The 22,378-nt window shown below is 46.6% G+C and overlaps 1 protein-coding gene across 1 annotated transcript in view; it reads left to right on the top strand.

Annotated features, from left to right (window-relative positions):
• MYO5B (myosin VB) overlaps positions 1-22,378 on the top strand; it is a 157,602-nt gene that overhangs the window by 67,457 nt on the left and 67,767 nt on the right. The window contains exons 11-16 of the mRNA XM_075077514.1: positions 4,062-4,143; positions 5,602-5,742; positions 13,998-14,120; positions 15,375-15,458; positions 21,048-21,197; positions 21,875-21,972. Coding sequence (XP_074933615.1) covers positions 4,062-4,143; positions 5,602-5,742; positions 13,998-14,120; positions 15,375-15,458; positions 21,048-21,197; positions 21,875-21,972 — 678 coding nt within the window. The remainder of the gene's footprint in view (positions 1-4,061; positions 4,144-5,601; positions 5,743-13,997; positions 14,121-15,374; positions 15,459-21,047; positions 21,198-21,874; positions 21,973-22,378) is intronic.

Consider the following 22,378-nt stretch of genomic DNA (forward strand, 5'->3'; position numbering starts at 1 on the left):
GAGGTCGTCTGGGTTTTGTTGGGTTTCCCTTCTTTAAACACCATCCCTTTTCTATCTCTGTGGGGAGAAAGGGCAAGGGAGAAGTGGGACTGCAGTGACCTGCTGTGCTCCCTTTAATAAATTAAGGTACTTGGTTGCTCCTGTTTCAGAGGGGAAGGTGGGACAAACAACTTGTAGCTGCTCCAGGACCCAGTCCCGGACCCAGTCCCTGACCCAGTGCAGTCGCTGTGCTTGCTCAATCCGAAAGCTCATGTGATGGCAGCCTCCTCGTAAGGTCTGCCAGATCTAGGTGAACCTGAAGTTCAGAATGAGGTCCTGCCAAAGTGCTTCTGGGTCAGGTGCAGAAAGCTTTTATGTCTATAATACCTACGTGGTTATGGGAACTGGATCTTGTGTGTAAACCCTCCATGAGGTTTCTACACCTACTGGTGTTTGGGATGTTGATTTTAACATCCACTGGACAGCCACGGCAGCAGAAAGGATGCCAGACGTCAGTGCTGGAGCGTCAGGGTAGCTCACTGCCTGCTCATCTCCATCAGCGACTGCTGCCATGTGGCAAGGTTTACAGGAACGCTTGTACCAAGTACGCTAAGAATACAGTCCTCTTTGGTTTGGGATTTTAATGGGATGGTTTGAGATGGTGAGGTTGCTGTCAGAGGTTGGCAAGTGTCTGGGGTCTCCTATGTCTATGACACAGGACCTGGAAGATCTTAACCAGATGGGATCGGCACAGTCTGGTTCAAAGCCTGTATGAGGTGGAAAAGCTGTTTCCTATCAGTGTCCCTAGAAACAGAGGTTTCTGCAGGCTGGAACATGATAACTAAAGCTTTGAGATGGAGCTTTTGGGTGATAGTGGGTCAATGCAGAAAGCTGGATGTCTGAGTTACAAAATCAGATGCGGTCTTTTGGAAATCTGAATAAAAGGAGACTTGAGGATAACGCTCATGAAAGATTTAGCTGGGCTTGAAAACCTGTTGGTGTGGAAGAAAAACCTCCCTTGGCTGCAGGTCTGCTGTGCTTCATGCCCGGCGCGTGGGCCAGCTGATGCTTTCCCAGCACTGGTGTCACTGCAGAGTACAGCAGGTTTTTATTTCCATGGGGACCTGCAGGTCCTATCGAAAGAGGCGGGTATGCAGGGGATGAGTGTCTGCACTCTGGGCTGTAACACTTATGTGTGAGTCCAGTTACCTAAAGAGACCATAAATCCTTTTCAGAGGAGGGTATTGCTCTCTAAACGTGGAGTAATTAACAATGCAGGGTCTTTGGGCACAGACAACCTGCGCCTCTGCAGTCCTTGAAAGTGGTTTGGTTCCCTGAACTCAGGTTATTTGGGAGTCGTAATGCATTCTGCTAAATATTGGAGTTTTTTCCCCCGAAATGTCCGTTGTTTTTCTTTTCCTCTGGGAGGGGGATTAAGCTTGGAAGGCAGGGAGCCCGCATGCAGCCTCCACCGCATGCCCCTGACATCCCGAGGTGGAGGAGGGCTGTCCTCATGGGTGGGATTTCTAGGGACGGGTTCCAAGCCGAGGGCGCAGAGGCTGTGGAGTTTGTCTCCTAATTCCCTAATGCTCGACTCCACGTCCTTAATTCTCTGTTAGTATTGGGGTGAGAGGGTGCAGCGTTAAAAACCTTTATGTACTTAATGAAAGTGCGTCATTTGCTCTAGTAGCAATACCACAATCCATCTGAAGAGTGGATTCATGTGACTCTTCTGGGCTCGGTGGGGGCGGCTTGTTTTCCCTCTGTTTGCCATGTGAGGGGAACTGTGAACACCCAGACGGCCAGCTGCATGCTGGACTTATTTATGAACTTTAAATATTTTAGGGCAAACCCTGGTGCTGCAGTGGATTTGGGAGATACCAGTCATGCAGCAGAATACGGAACAGGAGAAAAGCCAAAATGCAGCATTTTCCCCCCAATGTCCACTCGTTAGAGCCATCCCCAAGCCGGGATGTGCCTTCCCAGGAGCTGCAGCGATGGCTTGGAGTGGCAAATATGCCGATTTTTTTTTTTTTTTTTTTTTTTCCCGCCAAGATACGCTGCGCTAAAATGAATAGAAACCGAACGGCTGTTGGTTTGCTTTTCCCATTAGGATGTCGTCTCAGTGCAGTCACTTTGTGCAGGCAGGACCTCCTGGCGAGGGCACACGTGGAGCTGGCGACCAAACTGCTCTGTCAATTAGCAAATTGCGCTGGCAGAGCCCCTTAATTAGCGACTTCACGAAATCTCTCTTGGAGTTGATGTTGTACAGCTGCTCTGCCCCCCGGCCAGCACTCACCGAGAGGTTCATAAATCACATCTGGTCTCTCTGAAGCGGTAAAAGAGTTTCCACTCTGTCTTTTCCTTTCATTGTGTCTTTCCAGCTATCTTGCCATGCCTCTCCATCTCCGTTTAAATTAAATGGTTTCTTGCCCTGCTGCTCTGATCATGAACCTGCAGGAGTTGGTATTTCTAAGCAGACCTTTTAGTTGTAAGAGCTGAAGGTGCTCATGTCCGTGGCACAACGTCCGCGGAACCAGGATCAAGCACAGCGGGAGCTCTTCAAGGGCACGTTCGTCGCTGAGGCTCTGGCAATGTGTTTAATACAAGCATTTGTTAGTCCCAGACACCAGATTTTGTTGCATTAAAGATTGTAAAGCTCGATTCCTGGGGTGGGGAGGGGCTGAGCATCCTCTGCTTGGCATGGACTGCATCAGCTCCAGGAGTGATGGCAGCCCCGTGGCAGGTGGAGGGAGGGAGGGTCCTGGGTTTCCTTGAGGGCTGTTGGGAAGTTAAAAAGCACAAAAGTGGTTCTTTTCTCCCATTCCCTCTTTTCCTTTCCCATTGCCTTTCCCCGAGGGCTCAGGCATTTTGTGTGGGGAAGGCATTACCGCCTGGCAATACCTGGGGAACAGCTGCATCACATGGGTAACAGCCAGGTAGTCCTCAGAAAGTACTCGAAATACTGATTTGGGGGGGAAAAAAAGGGCTTCATTTGTTTAGTGTTTTAAGACTGTTCTGCCAGCTCCTACAGCACCTATTACCCGAGCGATTATTTTGCCGCACGTTTATCATTATGTCAGCTTATTCATTAAACACAGGGAGCTTTGCCACTTCTCCCTTTAGTTTAATCTTTACAGTCATGTGTCAAAGACTTTTTTTTTCTCTCTCCTTCAATTGTACCTTAAAAATAGAAATAAAAAAAAATAATGTAATTCCCTGTGGTAGCTGAAAAATGTCCCTTTGGTTTGTTTAAGGCAAGCCTGGCTTCCTCTGCCTGTCCCCCGGCATCGTGTGCTTCAGCCCCGACTACCCCAGGGGCTCTGCTGGCTTTGCCCTGCTTGCCGGTAGTTTGTGTTATTACAGCTGCCTATTTTTTTCTTTTCTAATAGTGACTAGGAAGCCAGTTTTGAGCTTGGTTTGGAGTTGGCCAGTGGCCCGTGGAGGGGTGGGATAATGTTTCTGCAAGGGGAGGTTCTGAAGCCCTGATGAAGAGGGGGAACACCGAGAGCGACACCAAACTCCCTCCAAGGAACGTACTGGAGCTGGAAGCGTCATTTCTCCTCCTTCCTGCACGAACTTGCTCGCTCACGTGTATCTAATTTTTGTGTTAACAGGGATGCAATACAGAGGCTGTAATTATGAATTTAATGCCTTCTTGTTCTGCTCTATTGAATTGTATTAAAAATACCACGTTGGGTCTTTTAAGACAGCAGCTACTGTTTCTCCATCACCTTTGCAGTGAATATATTTGGACTTAATATTTCATAATATTTTTTCCCCGAGAGAGGCTGTTACATTTCTCGTCTCAGACAGCGCTGCTGGCTGATGGGCAGGAAGCTACAGTCATTCCGAATATCTCATTTGTGCGTAGCAGAAGAGAACTCTTGAATCCCTTGAGTTGTGGCAAGGAAAGATAGACGTTTCGGAGAATGAGGAATAAAGTGTAGACTGGGATAGGAGGAATGCAAAGAGACGGTTGAATAACTGGTGTTCTCTGTCACGCAGATGACACCATTGCAGAGAAAAGTAGATTTTGAGACGATGCAACGCTTAATGCTGATTTATTCATTGCTTTGCAGGTTTGAGACTTTTGAAGTGAATAGCTTTGAACAGTTTTGTATCAACTATGCCAACGAAAAGCTCCAGCAGCAGTTCAACTCGGTAAGGTCAGCTTGGAAACGGTCCATAAAACTTAGCAGAGAACATATCGAGGCGAGATTATGGTACGTCTGGCTTCTGCTGAATGGCATTTACCTGCAGCCTGGCTGGATCATGCGGCCAGCATGGACATTGGTCTTGGGATATGATCTCTCCCGGGCAAAGATCGTGCATTGCTATTGCGCTAAATATTCATATCAAGTTGAAAATGTTGCTTGGTTGATTGATAAGCTTGATACTGGAAGCAAGTTTGCAAATGGATTAGGCAAGACTTCACTGATGGTTCTGAATAAGTAAAAAGTTTGCCAACTTATTTTTTCCCCCACATAGTTTCAATCCTAAGCTGCAACCTGGATGGTCTTGTGCTGAGTTCTCGTGGCCAGTGTGAGATGAAGCATGGGTGGAAACCTGCCCATTAAGCATGGCTTAAACCTCTGCAATGACTACTCCATATTAAATAGCAGGACTGGGGACTCTCCCTGTTTTTCACTTGGACATGCCTCACAAAAGCCCTGAGATTCTTCTATTTTATTAGATACAAGCGCTTACTTGTGCTGGAAATGAAACCAGTAAAGGGTTGTCTTCTGCTTTTGTTGTAAGTGGGGAAAAAATTAGTATTAATTTCGGGATATGAGGGAAAACTTGTTAAATTTGAGCAGCTAAGTACTGCAGAGGAGTCTGGCACTTTGAAAGCATATCATATGCACGGACATGAACATTTGCAGTATATCTAATGCATCAGATCGCTGCTGCTAAAAATGAAAAGTAAATTATGGATTGTATTTTATTCATATCTTACTTAGTATGTCCAACTATCACTTCTGAAGCTTATAAATTCAAACTCTGAGATGACATGTTTGAAGAGATTTTGAAAAGCTATCTTTGAAGAAAAAAGTACATTTGAAAAAAATCATTTTTTTTAATATGCTTAGAGTATCTCAGAAATAGCCAGAGACAATTTATCTGCTTGGGCAGAGGCCTGAGATACATAGGCCATGCAAAGATTATTTTCTTTTTTTTAAATACGAATCTATGGTAGAAATGTTCCTGAGTCGGGCAGATACTGCTGCTGATATCTCTTCTAGGATGATGGCTGCTCTTTGTGAAGCTCTGCTCGCAGATGGGGGCACATGTGCTCAGCCCTGGCTTGGCTCCCAGCTTGTGAACCTGCTGCAGGTCACTAGTTTAATCAGCAGAGCGCTAAAGGAGAGGGTTTTTTCTCAGCCCAAGAGATAAATATGTCATTGCCATTTCAATACATCGCTTCCACTTAGATGTAGTGACAGCTTCAGTCATTTTCATAGTGAAAGTCATTTAAAGCCTTTTTTAAAGCTTGTACGACTTGTGGATGTGCTGATGGAATGCTCTACTCCCGTGGGGATGAGTGGGTGAATGGGGAAGGGGCTGGCGCTGTGCTGGCTGGGGTCACGGTCAGTAACTCTGCTGTTTTTCCACTCTCAGCATGTGTTTAAGCTGGAACAAGAAGAGTACATGAAGGAGGGAATCCCTTGGACTCTCATAGACTTCTACGATAACCAGCCCTGCATAGACCTTATAGAGGCAAAACTTGGCATCTTGGACCTACTGGATGAAGAGTGCAAGGTAAAGAGGACGACCCACATTTTTGCTGGCATTTTTATTTTTATAAAGGATTAAAGAATGGGCTTTAACCTGTGGTAGCTTGGAAGAGGGTAAACACCTCCTTTCATGTGCATTACTGGGGTGCTCGTGGCTGTTGCTTTGCTTCAGGACCATTGAGAACCTCCTTGGCAGATGTTTGCTACCCACCTGGGTACCTGCTCTCACCAGGTATCGCCAGAGCTCATGTTTCTGGCCTGGCTGCGCATATGGATAGCTGTTGCTTGCGACCTTTGATTTCTTCAGTGTTACCCAGGAGCTGGAGTTCCTCCCTGTCTCAGGCCTTGGTTTGCCCCAAAAGAAACCTGAGTCCTCTTGCGACAGCTATTTGGGGTAAAGTCGATTATGTTTAGTGTACAGACTTCAGATGCTGGAATTGTGCTTTAGTGGCACTTGGCGTATAGAAACAAGCATGTCTGGGAGGGTCTCCGGTTTGGTTAACCTTGCAGCATCAAGGGACGTCAGCCACATAATGAGGATTTGCTGAAGTCGATGCCAAGCTCTGGCTGACTTCAGGCAGGCCTGGATTTCACACAAGTTTTGCAAAGTAATTGCAAAATTACATGCTCCCTCTGCTCCTTTGATAGGTAGAGAAGATAGATAGAGAAGAGAGAGAAGTAGGAGCCAGGGATGGCCTGTAGAACTGTTTTGAGTTGTGTCGGTTTCTGGTTTAGCCATTCCTTCAACGTTCTTCTCTTGGGGTTTGGAATTGTCTTCCCTCAGCTCATCTGAGGTTTGGGTTTGTGGTTGGTTGGTTTGGTTTTTTAAACCAAGCTTGTTTTCTTGCCGTCTTTTTAGCATCTCTCTCTAGTAACAGCCTAAATGAAATCTTGCTTGAAAGGTGAGTAGAAATGCCAGAACGGTAACCCTTCGTGAGAACCCATAAGAAAGGTCGGACTCCTTGTTCAGTCGTGAGTTATCAAATATATGTAGGAACAAGAAATATGAGGTGGGGGGTTTTCTTGGGAAGTTGGGGTGCCTGTTTTGAAGGTCTTCGACGTGAAAAGTAGGTGGCAATTCCAGAGTCTTTAGGTTCATCTCAACAGGAGAGCTCAGAGTGATGCTGTGAGCAAAAGGGTTCCTATACCGGGCAGAGCAGCTCATATCCCTTCCAGTTCTGGTTTCTGCACAGCAATGATGATGAGGAAACGCTGGAAAGAGTGTGATCAGATCAGCCCTATAAAACCTTGTGATATTGAGGATAAAGAAACTTGAGTGCTGCACATGAGTGGTTTTAAGTGATAGTCAGTGGGAGGGTTTTCAGATGCTTTGACACAAAAAATCCTTAGCTTGCAGTAGCTAGAAGTTGAAGTTCAACAGGTTCAACCATGAAATAAGCCTTTTTTTTTAATGCTGAGAACAGCCTGGTGGAAGGGGATGAGGCTGCCTTCCTGCTGGATGTGGCTGCCCTGTGAAGCCTCAGACTGGCTTTGCTATGGTGTGATCAACAGGTTGTCTTTGGGAAGAGTTGCACTTAAGACTGGGATATATTCTGTACCAGGAAGTGTCTTACTGATTGTGGAAGGGCTGTAAGGGATTTTGAACAAGGGCAGGGAAGGGTGAGGCAAGGGGTGGTGGGAGAGCTGAAGCAGCGAAGGGGCCTGTCACTGGGATAGCCAAAGTCATGAGAAGAACACAATGAATTCTTGTTGACTCGGTGGGATCCATAGGAATGGGCCAGATCCAGTGGCCTGAGGGCAGGAGTGTCACATTGCATCAGAGGGAAAGACTTCGGATCCATTATTTAGGCTAGCGTCCCTGTTGGGATTTAAGGAGATGTATGATAGGGCCACCTCTCTTATGAAGAAAGGCCGAGAGTGTTGGGGTTGTTCAGCCTGGGGAAGAGAAGGCTGCGGGGAGACCTTACTGTGGCCTTCCAGTGCTTAAAGGGGGACTATAGGAAGGATGGGGGTGACCTCTTTAGCAAGGCCTGATGTGACAGGACAAGGGTTAATGGTTTTAAACTAAAGGAGGGGAGATTTAGACTGGATAGAAGGAAGGAATGTTTTCCAATGAGGGTGGTGAACCCCTGTCCCAGGTTGCCCCGAGAGGTGGTCGATGCCCCATCCCTGGACACGCTCAAGGGCAGGTTGGACGGGGCTCTGAGCAACCTGGTCTAGTGGAAGATGTCCCTGCTCACTGCAGGGGGGTTGGACTAGGTGGCCTCTAAAGGTCCCTTCCAACCCAAATCATTCTATGATTCTATGACTTGTCTGCAAGCGAGGTGACCTGTCAAGTGGCTGCTCTCCTCCACGTGTCAGGGCTGCCTTCCTAGGCATGACAAGGCTGCCCCAACATGCATGTCCCACAAGCTCAGCCCTCATTTGGGGTACAGGCACTCCGGTGAGATCTTTGCAATGAGCCAGAGTTGCCCTTTTCAAATCCAGTCTCGGGAAGACTCCTTAAAAATGAGAACAAATTAAACTTAATTTGATGCCCTTAAAATAGCATCTTAGCCAGTGCTGGCTCAGAAGGAGGTCAGATTATTTGCTTGATATTCAGTACTATTTCAGTCAGTCTCTGCGCTATTAAGCCTGTTAAATTCTTCAGGCTCAAACCGGCTCCTGGGTGTTGTGAAGACCATAAGGGAAGTTTCCCTTGTGCCATAGTGGCTGATAATGCCCTTTGCTCCTCTCTGAAGCACCTGGCTCTGGTTACTGCTGGTGACATTGCATTAGATGGAGCAAGTCCTATGCAAGAGCAGGACTATGGCCACCTTTGCTGTAGATCTGCCTCGTACTACTTTTTTCATCCACGCTTTGTTGGACCAAAAAAAATGAAACGCAAGATCTACTCCCGCCCACATCAAATGCCAATTATCTGGGTATTTACTTGTCACTGGGGAATGCTGTCATTAGTCACAGGCCCTTATTATAGTCCCTCTAATCGGCTCTTTTATAATAACCTGCAAGCGTTCTCCAGCTTTATGAAAATTTCAGCAAAGCCTGTCAACTGAAAGCAGCAGTTTATGGATAAAAAACCTTCACCCCCGCGTCACCAGCAGCAGCATTTCACCTCTTGGGGAGAGCTGGCCGTGGGGGGGTGCGGGACCACAATAGGGTGATTGCAAGTCCTCTTGTTAGCACATACAACCGTGGATAAATATACTTGGGACTTGAAATGGCATCAAGGGGGTCCTGCCAACATAATGAAACATTAGCGCAAATGTGGAGGGTTTGTCGCTAATGTTCTCGCTTCACAGATGGATTTTGTTGTGTTTTTTTTTTTTGTTTAATCTTTAATGTGAGGTTGGGGAGGGGGTGGTTGGGTACGTGCTAATGCAGTTCAGCTAACGAAGGTCATAGACCTTTGTTGCGTAATGAGAGTCTTGTCACTGTTTAGAGAAGGGGACCAGGTGGGGTTGAGATGGGAATCAGCAAGGAAAGAGCGGGCTCTTGAGGTGAGTTTGGAGTTTTAAGGACTAAACCTGTCTCATGAAAGCAAATGTTAAAACCCCTCGCTCTAGAAAAAAAGAGGGCTTTGGGATATGTTTGGTTTTAGGGGTTTTTAAACAGCTTTGAGGGAGTTGGAAGCTGTTATTTGAAACAGTTATTGTGGTTGGAGGGGGCTTCCGGAGGTAATTTGGTCCAACCTCCAGTTATGTCCCTGGTCTGCCCAGGAAACATTATAATCTCCAATGGACTGTGACCCTATGTCCTTTGCTAAGTGCTCTTGGAGTCCTCAAAGAGCCTTTTCCCCGTTTGCTGCACTGGAGTGTCACCTGCCTGGATCTGGAATTTTTAGGACCTCTTTATTTTGCTTTGGCCTGAAAAGGATGCCAGAGGAACCGCTAGAGTTCATGTCCCATGCACAGAAATGGCCTTGGGCAGAAACCAAGGCCACGGCGACAGGCGCAACATTGAAGTGCTGTAGCACAAACCGGTGAGCCTGAAGAGGAGGGAAAGGGAAGAAGGGCATCCAGGAGAACCTCCCTGCTGGTGAGCTGTGACATGTGGAGGGAGTCACCATAAGGCCAACAGTGGTGGTGGGAAATGATCTGGGACAAGAGCAGAGCCCTTGAGGAGAGCAAGGAGACCAATGTAGAGCCCATCAGAAGAAACAGGCATTAAGGAGGGAGGCTGTCTTCTGAAAATCCGGTCATGCAAAGTCAGGAGGGCATGTGGAAGACTTGCTTGGATGTCTGGGATGGCTTTAGAGTACAGTTGGCCTTGTAGAGGGGACAGCAGACTTCCTAGGAAGACTTTGAAGGCTTTGTGGGTAGGAGGGAATATGTGAAGAGCAACAACTTCAGTGCTCTGGAGAGAAGAAGCCAGTTGGGGTTGATTTTGTATTTTTTTTTTTTTTTCAAGGGTTTTCAATTATCCTCAGAGGAAATGGAAAATTCTCTAAGAAATGCAGTTGTGTCTCTTTATCAAAGCTTGGTGAGGTGTCCTGATTTTCAGGCTGAACCTGCTTGCTCTGAGTGAGTGCTGTTATATCTTCCATACGCTTCCTAAGTGTCCTTTGGGAGTACAGTCTGAAATTGCTGTGGATATCCAGGTTTCTCCCTAAGGTGTCCTGCTGCCTGGCTGCTTGCTTGCTTTTGTCCTATCGTGTTGGGATGGGAGGGGGAATGGAAAAACCAACGAAAAGAAAATGTCTGTTAGCATGAAGTGCATCTAAAAGGGTTTGATGAAGAACAGGCTGGTTGGAAGCGATGTGTCAGTCACGGCATTGTTGTCCAAGATTTATTAAGGACTTTAGTGAAATTCTTCCTGCTGAGGAGCAATGTGACCCTAGGGATGCCAAAGGGGCGTGTGTAACCAAACCCACGAGCTCTCAAACTGTCTCATGCATCTGTTTTGTGGTACATTGTTAATGTGCCAAATACATTTTCTAGCGCTGTTCAAAAGATGCTCTTTAACCTTTTCTGTGTCCTTCTGTCAAGTGCCAGAAATGCTGAAGTCTGATTGTAGCAGATGGGTTTTCAATCCCACTTGTCTCTGAACTTGGGTATCTGAGAAAATGTGTTTTCCTTGTCTGGATTTGTTAATTTTTCGAGCACCAGAAATCAGCACGTTGCCTTCCTGTGCTGCGTGGTCCTGTCCAGGGGGGATTTCTGCTCCACGAGCAGATACACGGAGGTTGAACCTCTGGGCTTCCCTTTCGGGCAGACTGCCTAATCCGATGGCGGAATAACCTCGCCTACGTCATGCCATCAGCTTTTATGACTTTAAAGTCAGGCACATTGCTTGCAGAGGAATGTGTCTTAGGAATGGTGGGGAAACCCAAACATTTTCAGCCCAAACACTATATTGGAGTGATGAGGAGAAAAGAAATAAAGATTTAAATAGCTTCTACTGTGTTTTCAGAGGGGTGATTTTTAGATTGTTAGGTTTGAATGGACCTTCACTGCTTAACCAGTTAATTGTTGTTCTGTTGGAAGGTGGTGGTGGAGGGAAATCTCACCCTTTAGTCCAAACAGCTCCAAACTTCTCCTCCGCTGTCTGGTGGTCCTGGTGGGTTCTTGATCCTGGGACGCTTCTGGTGGAGAAGCGGTGGACTTGAGCCTAGGGGCTGACCCTGGCCACGCTGGGTAGGTTTGATTTTGGTTGCAGTAGCTCCTGGCAGCTCAGAGGAGAGAGATGGGAGGTGACCCTGACCGGGATTTCTCTGCCTGACCGATTTGATGCAAAGTGATGGGCGGAGGGACAGTGAGGACGGACAAGCACAAGCAGTGACCTTGTGAAATCACTGGTCTAAGGTTTTTCCTGTTTAGTGATTTCCGTATGATACTTGGAAGGCCGTCGACGTCCCTCTTCCCCCTCCCCTAAAAAAATCTTGCACTGATGAGATAATCTCTAAATAACTTTCTCACCGGCTCTGAAGGCCTTAAACTGCCAAGCCAATACAAAAAGCTGTTATAATAGTGCAGATAATGGCTCTGTTAGTTTTTTATCTCCAGGAGTTTGTCCCTATCAGGTGCTTCTCAGGCAGCTAAAAATACCCAGGCTGCACAAGGATGAGCAGGGCGTGGTGGGGATACGACGAAACCCTCTTTCTGGGAGGCAGGAGCGATGCCTTTGAAGTTCAAATCTGAGATAAGCAAGTTTTTCAGCAAAAGTGGATGGCCTAAAAAGGGAGCCTGGTGCAGGATAAATCTGCTCTCTGCATCACCAGGCGGCTCAGGTGGCTGTGGTGCTTCTGCTCTGCACCCCGTGGCTTGGTCCCCAACAGGAGAGACCTAATCATTGCTCTAGAGAGTGTGTTTTCCTCACTCACATTTCATGTTTATATGTAAAAAAGAAACTCATTTGCATTTATATAACTCCATATTTTAAATACGTGTGTCTATCCTGCATAAAGAAAATATGGATGTAATGGCATAAATAAATGCCTTTTAATATTGATATATAATCTATATTATTTCTATGCATATCCATAATTGGCTACGCTTACAATGGTAATACATAAAATACTTCTGGGATAGCACAACTTGCATGAGTGGCTGCTGCCTTTAATTCAGCCACTTCTTCCAGTTAACAGGGTGGGCAGGAGCAGCTCTTCCCCATGTCCAGAACCCTTCTGGCGTGTTTTGGCTGGCTGCCGTGAAATCAAAGGCTGTTTCAGAGCAGCCTAAAGAAACATTCATCATCTGTCTCAAGTTTTCCTTCGTACTGTTTGCTGCCCCTATCTCCTCTGTCACCTTTCATATAAAGGTCTGTGTAAAGACTTGATGGAAGATCCAGAGGTTTCCCTGACGCTACAGAATTGTTTTGTGGTTTGCAGGCTTTGTCCCATCTAATTTTAAATATCACCTAACACTTGTTTTTTTTCCCCCCGACTCTTCTCTTTTTCTAACCTAAATAAGCCAGTGAGCTATTTTTTTGTTGTTAAAAATTATATGTGTGTATATATGTGTAACCATTGCTGTCCTGCTGGTAGTGATGGAGGGTCCACCATCCCTTCCGGGCAGGCAGGAGGGATGGGGCTGAACCCCACCAGCCTGTGGTCCCCAGCCCTCAAGTGTAACAACATCACTCCTTGCTTCCTTTGGTTTTCAAGAATTTTGCTTTGTATCAAACTTTTTCCCCTGAAAAAGTATAAAAAACCAAATATTTGCAGCCATCCTGCTTTTCTCGAATTGCCCCTATGGTTTTTTGGAAAGTTTTGGGGGTTTTGGTGGGTTAGCAGAGAGGAACCTGAACATACCCTAAAAACCGAGTCTTTATGGGATCTGTAATTATGACAGTATCAGCATTTACAATATATTGTCATATGCTGCTATACACCTATATGTGCTTACAAAATAAAACAAAGCCAATGGGGTTTTTCCCCTGATCTTGTCAATATATTGCATTAACTTCTGTTTTATGATGATTTAAAGGGTAAAAAATGCAGGTGCTCTAGGAAGGTAAGCTCAGCCCCTCCTTATAACTGCTCATTTGCGAAGTGTGGCCCGTTCCCTTGCTGCATGGGTAGTGCTGTGAGGTTTTTTTTTCCAGCCATTTCAGTTGCTTAGGACTTCTCCGTTCTCTGCCCCATCCCACCAAAGCACTGGCTTAGGCAACACTTGCTATCTTGATGTACCACGGCCGAATCCTTTCAAGGGCAGCTCCGTGTAAGACTTGCATCCTGATTTTGGTGGAAATGGGATGCAGAAGGAGGGTTTGGCATCCAGGAGATTCATGGCACGGGGGGGTTGGATGCATGGGAGGGGAACATGGGGATCATTCAACTGCAGGACAGGTGTGTGGGTCTGAAGTCTGTGTGTAGTTGGGGTTAATGCATCCTGTGTTTGGGATCCAAGTGACTCTGTCCAATGCCTGCTGAGAGAGAAGTTTCTTAAGAATTTTCAAATTATAATTTCATTATCATTATTATTTTAAATTAAAAAGAATCTCTTGATTGTTGTCTCAAGTGGCAGTAGGTGAAACAATCTGGTCACCAAAAACTGCATTAAAAAAGTGATGTTGGTGTCTGAGCAATTAATGTAACTTAAGTGCAGAAATACTACTTTAATTTTTTTTCCTTGCAAGAGGTGTTGTGGCCATTGGAGCAGAACCAGCATTTGGGTGTTTTTCACTGGAAATGAAACTTTAGTGTGTTTGTCAAGAATATACACAAAAATAAAGTAGCACATTATCTTAGAACTGGGGGATGGACTTTTGTTTTTCAAATATTCAAATAAGCCCACAAAGAGGGGTCCTCCAAAACCTCCCCATGCCTCCTTTGCATGCCTGACCACAACTTTTTGGTCCATTTTTCTCCCCGTCCAGGTTCCCAAAGGCACCGACCAGAACTGGGCGCAGAAGCTGTACGACCGGCATGCCAGCAGCCAGCACTTCCAGAAGCCCCGCATGTCCAACACCTCCTTCATCGTCCTGCACTTCGCCGATAAGGTAAGCGGGCACCCATTGCGTGCGCTGGGACTGGAACGCAGAAGTGGGAAATGCATGGAGGGAAGGAAGAGCCACTCAAAGAAAAATTAGTTTATAGCACTGGCAAGCTGCTTTTGGGTGATAGGGATGCCTGGTTGGCAGTAATCTCAGTTGGGCGCTCAGATCTAGATCAGCTTGGAGGACTTCAGCCTCTAAACTATTGCGCTAAGCTTTATATAGTGCTTTCTAGAGTAGAGAAAAATCCTCTTTCTCAAAGCTGCAGTGAAATGGATTTCTGTAAGGGCAGCTTCACTAAAAATGTATATTGGAAAAGGGAGTTATTTTTGAAGAGTAGAAGCTGTTAGCATCAGGATGGCAATCTGGGGAGGAGCATGTGAGACGTGACCCTGGGCTGCTCCCCCCTTTTGAGGGAGAAGATGCCAACTCTGGGTTCTAAATCCCGTTGTCTGGTGCTGTAGGGTCTCGTTCATAGGCTCCAGCTTCACTGAAACCCTGAGTTACAGGCGTCACTCGTAGCAAATAAGAATCTTAAAGCTCGCAGTTATCCAAAACGCACATTTGTTAAAAAAGATGATGTAATGCCAACATGGGGCCGTGTCCGAGGAGCCAGACGACGTGCATGGGTTGAGATCCCGTACAGGCGCTTCTCCTAACGAGGTTTGCCGCGCATGCAAGCAGCACTTTCCGTAGCAAAGGTTGATGTCTTTCCTCCGGCTTGTGATCTTGCACGTGTATCCCTCACAAATTATCTTCCTTTGCAAGCATTGCCTTCTGTGATCAGTTATTGCATCCAACTTCGGGTGTGAAAAATAAAACAAAAATTTTCATCTGTCCTCTCAAAAGTCTTCTTTGTACCTCGACTCTCTGCAACAAGAGACCTACAACAGAGACAGTCAGGAGATCTTTTGAGGTTTATTGATTAGCTTACAAGGTGTTCAGGAGTGAACAAAAGAGCATGTAGAGGGACTGATGATCCTTGCATTCTTACCCCTGGTTTCCATGGAAGTGCAGTTGGGTCCCATACAGAGCAGTTTAATGGCTAAGAAACACTGTAGGTTTGTGTTAAGGATTTTGCTTTCATTCGGTTTCACTTTCTTTGATAAAAAGTGACCTTTAAATTCTAGTTCCCCCCCCACTTCTCCCTCTCAGGTTTTTAAAGTGAGTTCCCTCAGTTAGGAGAGCGGTGGGACACAGCACCTTGTCCTTGTGCGGTTGGACTTAACCCTCTGGGCTTCTTCCTTTGTCTCCTTCTAGGTGGAGTACCAGAGCGAGGGATTTCTGGAGAAGAACAGGGACACTGTGTACGAGGAACAGATCAACATCCTGAAAGCCAGCAAGGTAAAAGCAGTGAGTTGGGAGATAATTGGCACCGCCGCTTTCCAAAGTGTGAGCTTAGTGCTTGTGTTCCTGTGCCGTGCCTCAGCAAGTCGCGCATGCAGAAGTGGTTGGAGGCACCTGGGTGAACAGCAGCAAAAAAGGGAAATAAATGGGGTGTGGAGGGAGGGAATAAGTGGGGAGAGGAGGGATGAGGCTGCTGGGGGCTATGGTTGCACCAAGGTGTGGATGTGTGTGGTCCTCTGCTCTCCACCGTCGGCGTGCCGTTGAGGTGCATCAGAAAAATCCTTTCCAAACCCACTGCTGATCATCTTTTTTTGGTTGCTGAGAGCAAAAATCGGGAGCAGCCAGGTATGGGGCAGTGTAAATCCCACTTAACTCTTGCGTGGAGCTCCCCACCCATCACCTGGCATCAAAGGTGTTCTGAAAAGCATGTGGAGCAACAGATGATCCTGGGATGAAAAGCTGTGGTGAGCAGTGTAGTTTGTGTATTGTGAGTAGCATTGCTGACCCTACCACCCTTCTGTACAGAAATGGCTGTTCTCCTTACCTGTAGTCCATCGTACTCGCCCCTGTGACTTTTACTTAAATAATTAGTATGCAAAAAATAGGGTTAATATACAATGCTGGAAGGCTAACACGAAGCTGAGACATCCCAGCTGCTGAGGAAGCTATTTCACACGGCTGCCGGTATGTAATATTAACAAATTAACGCATATTGATGATCACGCTTGCTCTTGCTCCTGTATTATAAGATCTGTGCCGTGTACCTTTCCTCTCCTGAGTGTTGTAAAAATAGCTTGTCAGCACCTCATTGCATCAGTGCCAACAGAGACATATCGACTGACTTTAAATACAGAGTCTCCTGGTAAAGAGCTTCTTGGCACCTGGGGTTTAAAGTTGCCATTAGTCCCAAGGGCTGTGAACTTGGTGGGCTGTTGGAAGCAGAAAAGGAGCAGCTGTGGGGCTCTGTAGGCTTCAGTATGGGTTGTGCCCACAGTAAACGAGCGCTTGGCAAGCGGGCTTCAAGTTGGAGACTTCACAGTTGCATGTATGAAGTGAGGAGATTCTGTACTGACTTCCAGTACTGTGCTCTCCTCCATGAGCATATGTCTGTGCTTGGTTGGGTTGAGTTAAAAGTGACAATAACATAGACACCTAAGGAATTTCAAGTCCTTGTTTAAAACTAGACCAAAAGTTCCTTCCTACAACCTTGAGTCTTTCATTGTCAGTTAATGAGTTGAGACTTGAAACTACCTTAACACTTCTGGGGCAGCTGGAAGTTCGTGTGAAAACCCAGGCCTGCAAAGCCCAACACACCATCCAGCAGCCAAAATTGAGACTGCATGACGCTGGGGCACTGTTGTTTCCAGCAGATTTTGTGTGTGCTGTAGGGGAAGGAGTATATCTGCTCTTCTCCAAACCATTTCAAAGCCTCCCCTGGCACGGGCCAGCTTGCTAACTTGCAATTATTTTTTTTTTTTTACTTACAAATTTTGAATCTCCCCCTGCATATTGCAAGCAGATGTGTCGTGTATCCAGATTTCTCCTCTTTGTGCCACCCTCCCTTGGGTTTGCGGCTGGGTGTGACCTTCCACATGCCACCCTAAATAAGGAGTGTGATGAGGAGGAAAGGAGGATTATTTTTAAGGAGCATTTTAAATAGGAATTGGTTCTTGCCAAAGTAAGAGAGATGAGAATGGGAAATTGAGTGTCGTCAGTGGCTTGCCCTCCGTCTAAGCAATAAGTTCACATGGAGGTGGCAAGATGTGCAATTTTCTCATCCATGGGGGTGGTTGTGAGTCTAATAACTGTGAAGCTGGGCTTTAATAACGCCCAAATCAAGAGCTCTGTGTGTTTGGGAGGCTCACAGCTTTCCCAGGGTAAAAACTAGGCATGATTAGAGCTGATTAGAAACACCAGGTAACCTGCAGGAATAATTGATGCTGTATGATGAATTATTTAGCCAGTGCTGAACCTGTGGTTGGAGGTAGCACTGCAGAACTGGTGGTGTCTGGTAGGGATTTCTGGTTGACTTGTACTCTGCAGTGGCTACGGGGAGGTGCAGAGGAGAGCTATGCGTCGTTGGGGTAGTGTGTTAGAGTGGGGAGGACAGTGCCACCTGCAACTTATTCTTTAAAAATGAAATTAAAAAAAAAACACAGAAATGGGTTTATTAGCAGCATCATCTCTTCTCTTTCTCATAATAAGGACCAAAATATCATATCAGAGCGGCTGGACTTTGGTTTAATAGCAAAAAAACCACCCCAAACCCTGCTCCTTGCAACTGGTTTGCTTGGCCTTAAAACATGGATTTTCTTAAGCCATGAATGTGTATGCCTCAGGAGCAAAGATTTGGTCTTACCTGGCCTGCAAACTAAGCTAACGCTCCTCGGGATCAGGCGTTAGGACCTTGTGAATTCACAGTGGTGGTTCTGTAGGTGACACTAAAATCCGCGGTTGTGATCCAGCTTAAAACTCGCTCAAGTGCACTCGGCTCTGAGAACCTTTGGGTAATAGTTTGATAAACTTCTGCCTTTGAGCCATTTCTTTAAAGACATGGGAGCGATGGCTGTCGTCAACCCATGCTGATATGCTGTGTTGTCCTGGGAGGAAGAGCAGGGCTTCCCTTGGCAGGAACATCCTCACCCTCTTCCTGCAAAGCCTCCAAAACCTGATCATCTTCTCCTGCTTTCCTTAAACCCCGTTGGCTGGCAGATTCAGTTATCCTGATTTTTTTTTTTTTGCCTCTCGCCTGCCATGTGCCCTCCATGGGTATAAACAAATATATTCTTTTTATTTCTTTTGCTGTATAAAGCAACCCCCTTTCCTCTGAACCAAAAAGAACAGCAGTTGCAACGTTGAGTCTGCCGCTCAAATGTGTTAACTGGACTAAAACTTAAATCTGTGCTGCAAAAGGCTGTGCTGTGCGGACATTGTCCTGCACTCAGGATCAGGGCTGCATACAGCATTCACTGCGTTCCTCTTTGTATTCCCACTAAGGTGATGCACAGGGCAAGGGGGAACGCTGTCAATTTAACACGGCAAGGACTTAAACACCTCTCCGTCAGCAAGTGCATCGCTGATGAAGCACTCCCACCAAGGTAGAATTGCCTTCTGCTAATTAGAATGCAATTACTGCCATCAACAAGATGGTGAAAGAGGCTTTATAAAGCAGCTAATTACTTTAGTTAGCGCTGGTCAGCTAAAACAGTTGAAGACTGATGTTCTTTGAATTAAGGAAATGGATTTGAATACTGATTGAAAGCATATGGGCATGCTGTTAAGATATTATATTCCAGTTCTCTGTAACTACAAGCAATGCACCAATGGTTTCGACTCTGCCAGTTGGGAAGGAGGGATATGTCCTTTTCACTTATCCCCCAGGATCCATGGAACAGATCCTGGGCTGCCCCAGGTGATCCCAGTTACACCAGTTTTGCTTTAAGCAAGCTGAAAGTTCACCTCTGAGGTTCTTGCCAAGTGTTTGTGCAGGAGCAAGCACTCCTCTTATTAATAGCTAGCGGGCGGAGGGGCCAGTGGCATTCCCAGCTATGCGTTGAGAAGATATTTTGAAACCTGAAATGACAGCCGGGGGTTTCACCGCGTTGTCAGGCGTGAGATATTAAAGTGGAGCCTGCGTTGGATGTCTTCCAGCATCAAGCACCTGCCACCCGAATGTCCCGTGTTTGCAGGAGGCAAAGCACTCGAGACAGTGACATGTCATCAAAGTACAACAGCTGTCAGGATGTCTGTTTTTTGATGGAGGGTTAGGCAAAGAAGGTGCGAGCCTTTACTCTGGTTGGAGTTGAGTGAACCGAACAGGCTGCCCAGGGAAGTGGCTGAGTCACAACCCCAGAGGTATTTAGAAGGCATGCAGCTGTGGTGCTTAGGGACGTGGTTTAGGGGTGGGCTTGGCAGTGTTGGGTTAATGCTTAGACTTGATGGTCTTAAAGGTCTTTTCCAACCTAAACGATTCTATGATTCTGTGAAAAGCTGTGAGTATGAGGCAGATCCTTAGCAGGTTCTGTCTTGGAGCCTGCAAGCAATTTGCTAATGTAATGCGGACAGTTTCCTTTCCACAGTGCTATTTAGGCTGCCGTGCTAGCAAGCTGTGCGAACAGCCTGTTGGGACCAGGACTGGAAATGCTCCTGCCTCAGTCCAGGGCTGTGGCAGAGAGCCAGGCAGCCCTTTACAGCACGGGGATGTCTGTTAATGTCTAATAAAATGGTAAACCCTTGTACTTTTCTTGGGATTGTATTGGAAATACATCCCAGCTCAGCTTTCGGAGGAGCCTGGGATGGAGGGAGGAGCACTGTGCAGTGCACCGCTGCCTCATGCCGGTGTTTTTGCTTGGACGTGTTGGGCACGGCGTGCCACAGACAAGGGAAGCATGATGCTGGTCCCCTTTCCCACGGATGCTCCAGAGCGGGTGTTGCTGGAGGTGTGTGTGTTGCTGGGGTGGCATCACGGGTGTTTTGGCAGTGTCACTGGGCTGGAGCCCAGCTCAGCTTGGTCATAAGCTGACCAAGCTTTTGGAACAGGCTGTCCAGAGAGGTGGGGGAGTCACTGTCCCTGGGGGAGTCCAAACACCGTGCAGACATGGCCCTTGAGGCCATGGTTTAGGAGGCCTGGGGGTGTTGGGTTGGGGGTTGGACTTGATGATCCTAGAGGTCTTTTCCAACCTTAATGATTCTATGATTCCAAGTGAAATCCCACCTGGCGACAGGTGGTTTTTCTTATATTTAAGAATTTAGTGTTTGAACGTAAGCACAGCTGTAGCAGAAACCAGTGTGGGCGCATAGCTGAATTTGAGATGTGAAAATCTAACAGCTCTGCTAAACAGACCAGATTTATTGTGCCTTACTTAGTATTCAACTTCCCCAGCCTAATGCAAATTTGAAGATTCTGCCCCTTAAAAACAATAGCTTTAACTGCATTTGCCAGCTCACCTGTTCTCCCATTTATGAAGTGGAAATGTTCCTGCTGGCTTGCCAGAAACCCCAGACTTCAGAGGTCTGAGGACCTAAACGTGGTGCTTCCAGGGCTGCAGAATGGTGGTCCTGCTGTCGCCTTGCTTGTTCACGCTGAAATGCGGGTAATCAGTGGGGAAGCGCTGGTTTTTGGAAAAGCAGGGATGCCTCTGGGGCCATGGTGAGAGTGGCCACTGCCTGTCCTCACGTGGAGACCCGATTCCTGGGGGATACGCTGTGCAGGCAGCATCTTTGCTGCGATCAGGACTTAATGAGTAGCTCAAAACGAAGCCTGGGAGCAAGAGTCACTTCATGTTCAGGAGATTTTGTGCCTTGGACAACGCGTCAGTGATGCAGCCTTTCAGCAAGCTGTCCTCTTTATTCACTTGTTTGATTTAATGTGCACATTTCAAGGTTTGATGAACTACAAAACAGAACGGCCAGTGGTCCTGCTGATGTGGTTTATGTAGGCAGTGCTGCTTGATTTCACTTTATTGTCCCTTTTTTCCCCTTCCTGCTTTAAGATGGGGGGAAAAAAAAAATGACTGGAGCAATGCAGCTTGGGTGGGCTTATTCAGCAAAGAGCCAGAGGTGCTCAGGTGTTATCTTTCGTTTTAGTATCAAATGGTCGCAGATTTATTCCAAGACGAGAAGGATGCTGCACCCACCACTTCCACGGGAAAGGGAACATCCAAAATCAGTGTCCGTTCTGCCAGACCAGTGATCAAAGCTGCCAATAAGGAGCACAAGAAAACGGTTGGGCACCAGGTAACATATGATGAGCGGTTCGGTCGATGGCAGGGGAATGGGGCAGGGGAATCCAGATATGTTTTTACAGCTCAAATCTTGTGTCTTCAGTTTGAAGAAGAGATAAATAAAAGGCTGTTGGGGGAAGTGAGGAGACATTCCCGTGACCTGTGTTGAGGATGGGAACAGCTTGGCTGTTGTATTTTTGGACACCTTCTAGCAGCGTCTCTGGAAGAGCAGGCTTGAGTAGTCTTGACTGGAAGGAGTTGAGACATAGTTTACGGAGGGTGGAGGCCACTCTGGGATTCACTGGACTGTATCCCCATGTACTATGGTGCTCAGAAATTGAAACAACTTGGGAAAAATATGCTCTTTTTCTCTGCTGTGTGGACAGTCAAGCAGTGCAACAGGGGTCCAGAGAGGCTGTGCTTTCTCTACCTTTTGGAGATTTTTCAAGACCCAACTGGGTAAAGCCCTAAGCAAACATTTACTGCTTTTGTACATCATTGAGCTGGAAGTCCTCAACCCACCACTGTCTTCTCTGAATTGGGCCTGCATGTGCTGGGCTGATGGGGAGGTTCATGCTATGTCACATCCAGAGGCTGGCACCGCAGGTGGCTTCTTGCAGCGCCTGCCAACTTGGGCACATGGTGCAGCACCTTCATCCCTCCTCAAAACGAGTGGTTTTTGTCTTTCAGTTCCGCAACTCGCTGCATTTGCTCATGGAGACTCTGGATGCCACCACCCCGCACTATGTGCGTTGCATCAAGCCAAACGACGAGAAGCTCCCCTTTAAGTAAGTGGGCTTTCAGATGAGCAACTGTGTTCAGCATTATAGCAACAGAGTGTGCTTTGGGCTTTTCCTCTTGCTAAAGAGTTTGCCTCTCCTGTGATGCTGTTCCTGTAACTGGAAGGTCCCTGTAGTTTGCTGGAGTCACTTCTTTTGGGTTTCATTATGTGGTTTTTGTGCCCTGAAATGAAGACTAATGCACATCCTAATAATTCATAGATATATGCTGCTAACACTGAGCATCCTTGCTTTGCAATAATAGGGTCTTCATACAATTTCACCACAGGATTGCTTTGATTTAAATGGTTATAGTTCTAAACAGTGAAAAGTAGCAGAGAAAGAAATCAGTGGAGATAAGTAGCATTCTTGTGAAATGGCTTGTAAAATGAACAAAAATATCTTGGTGCTTCCA

The sequence above is a fragment of the Phalacrocorax aristotelis genome, chromosome W (assembly GCF_949628215.1).
Source record: "Phalacrocorax aristotelis chromosome W, bGulAri2.1, whole genome shotgun sequence".
In the NCBI taxonomy this organism is placed as follows: Eukaryota; Metazoa; Chordata; class Aves; order Suliformes; family Phalacrocoracidae; genus Phalacrocorax; species Phalacrocorax aristotelis.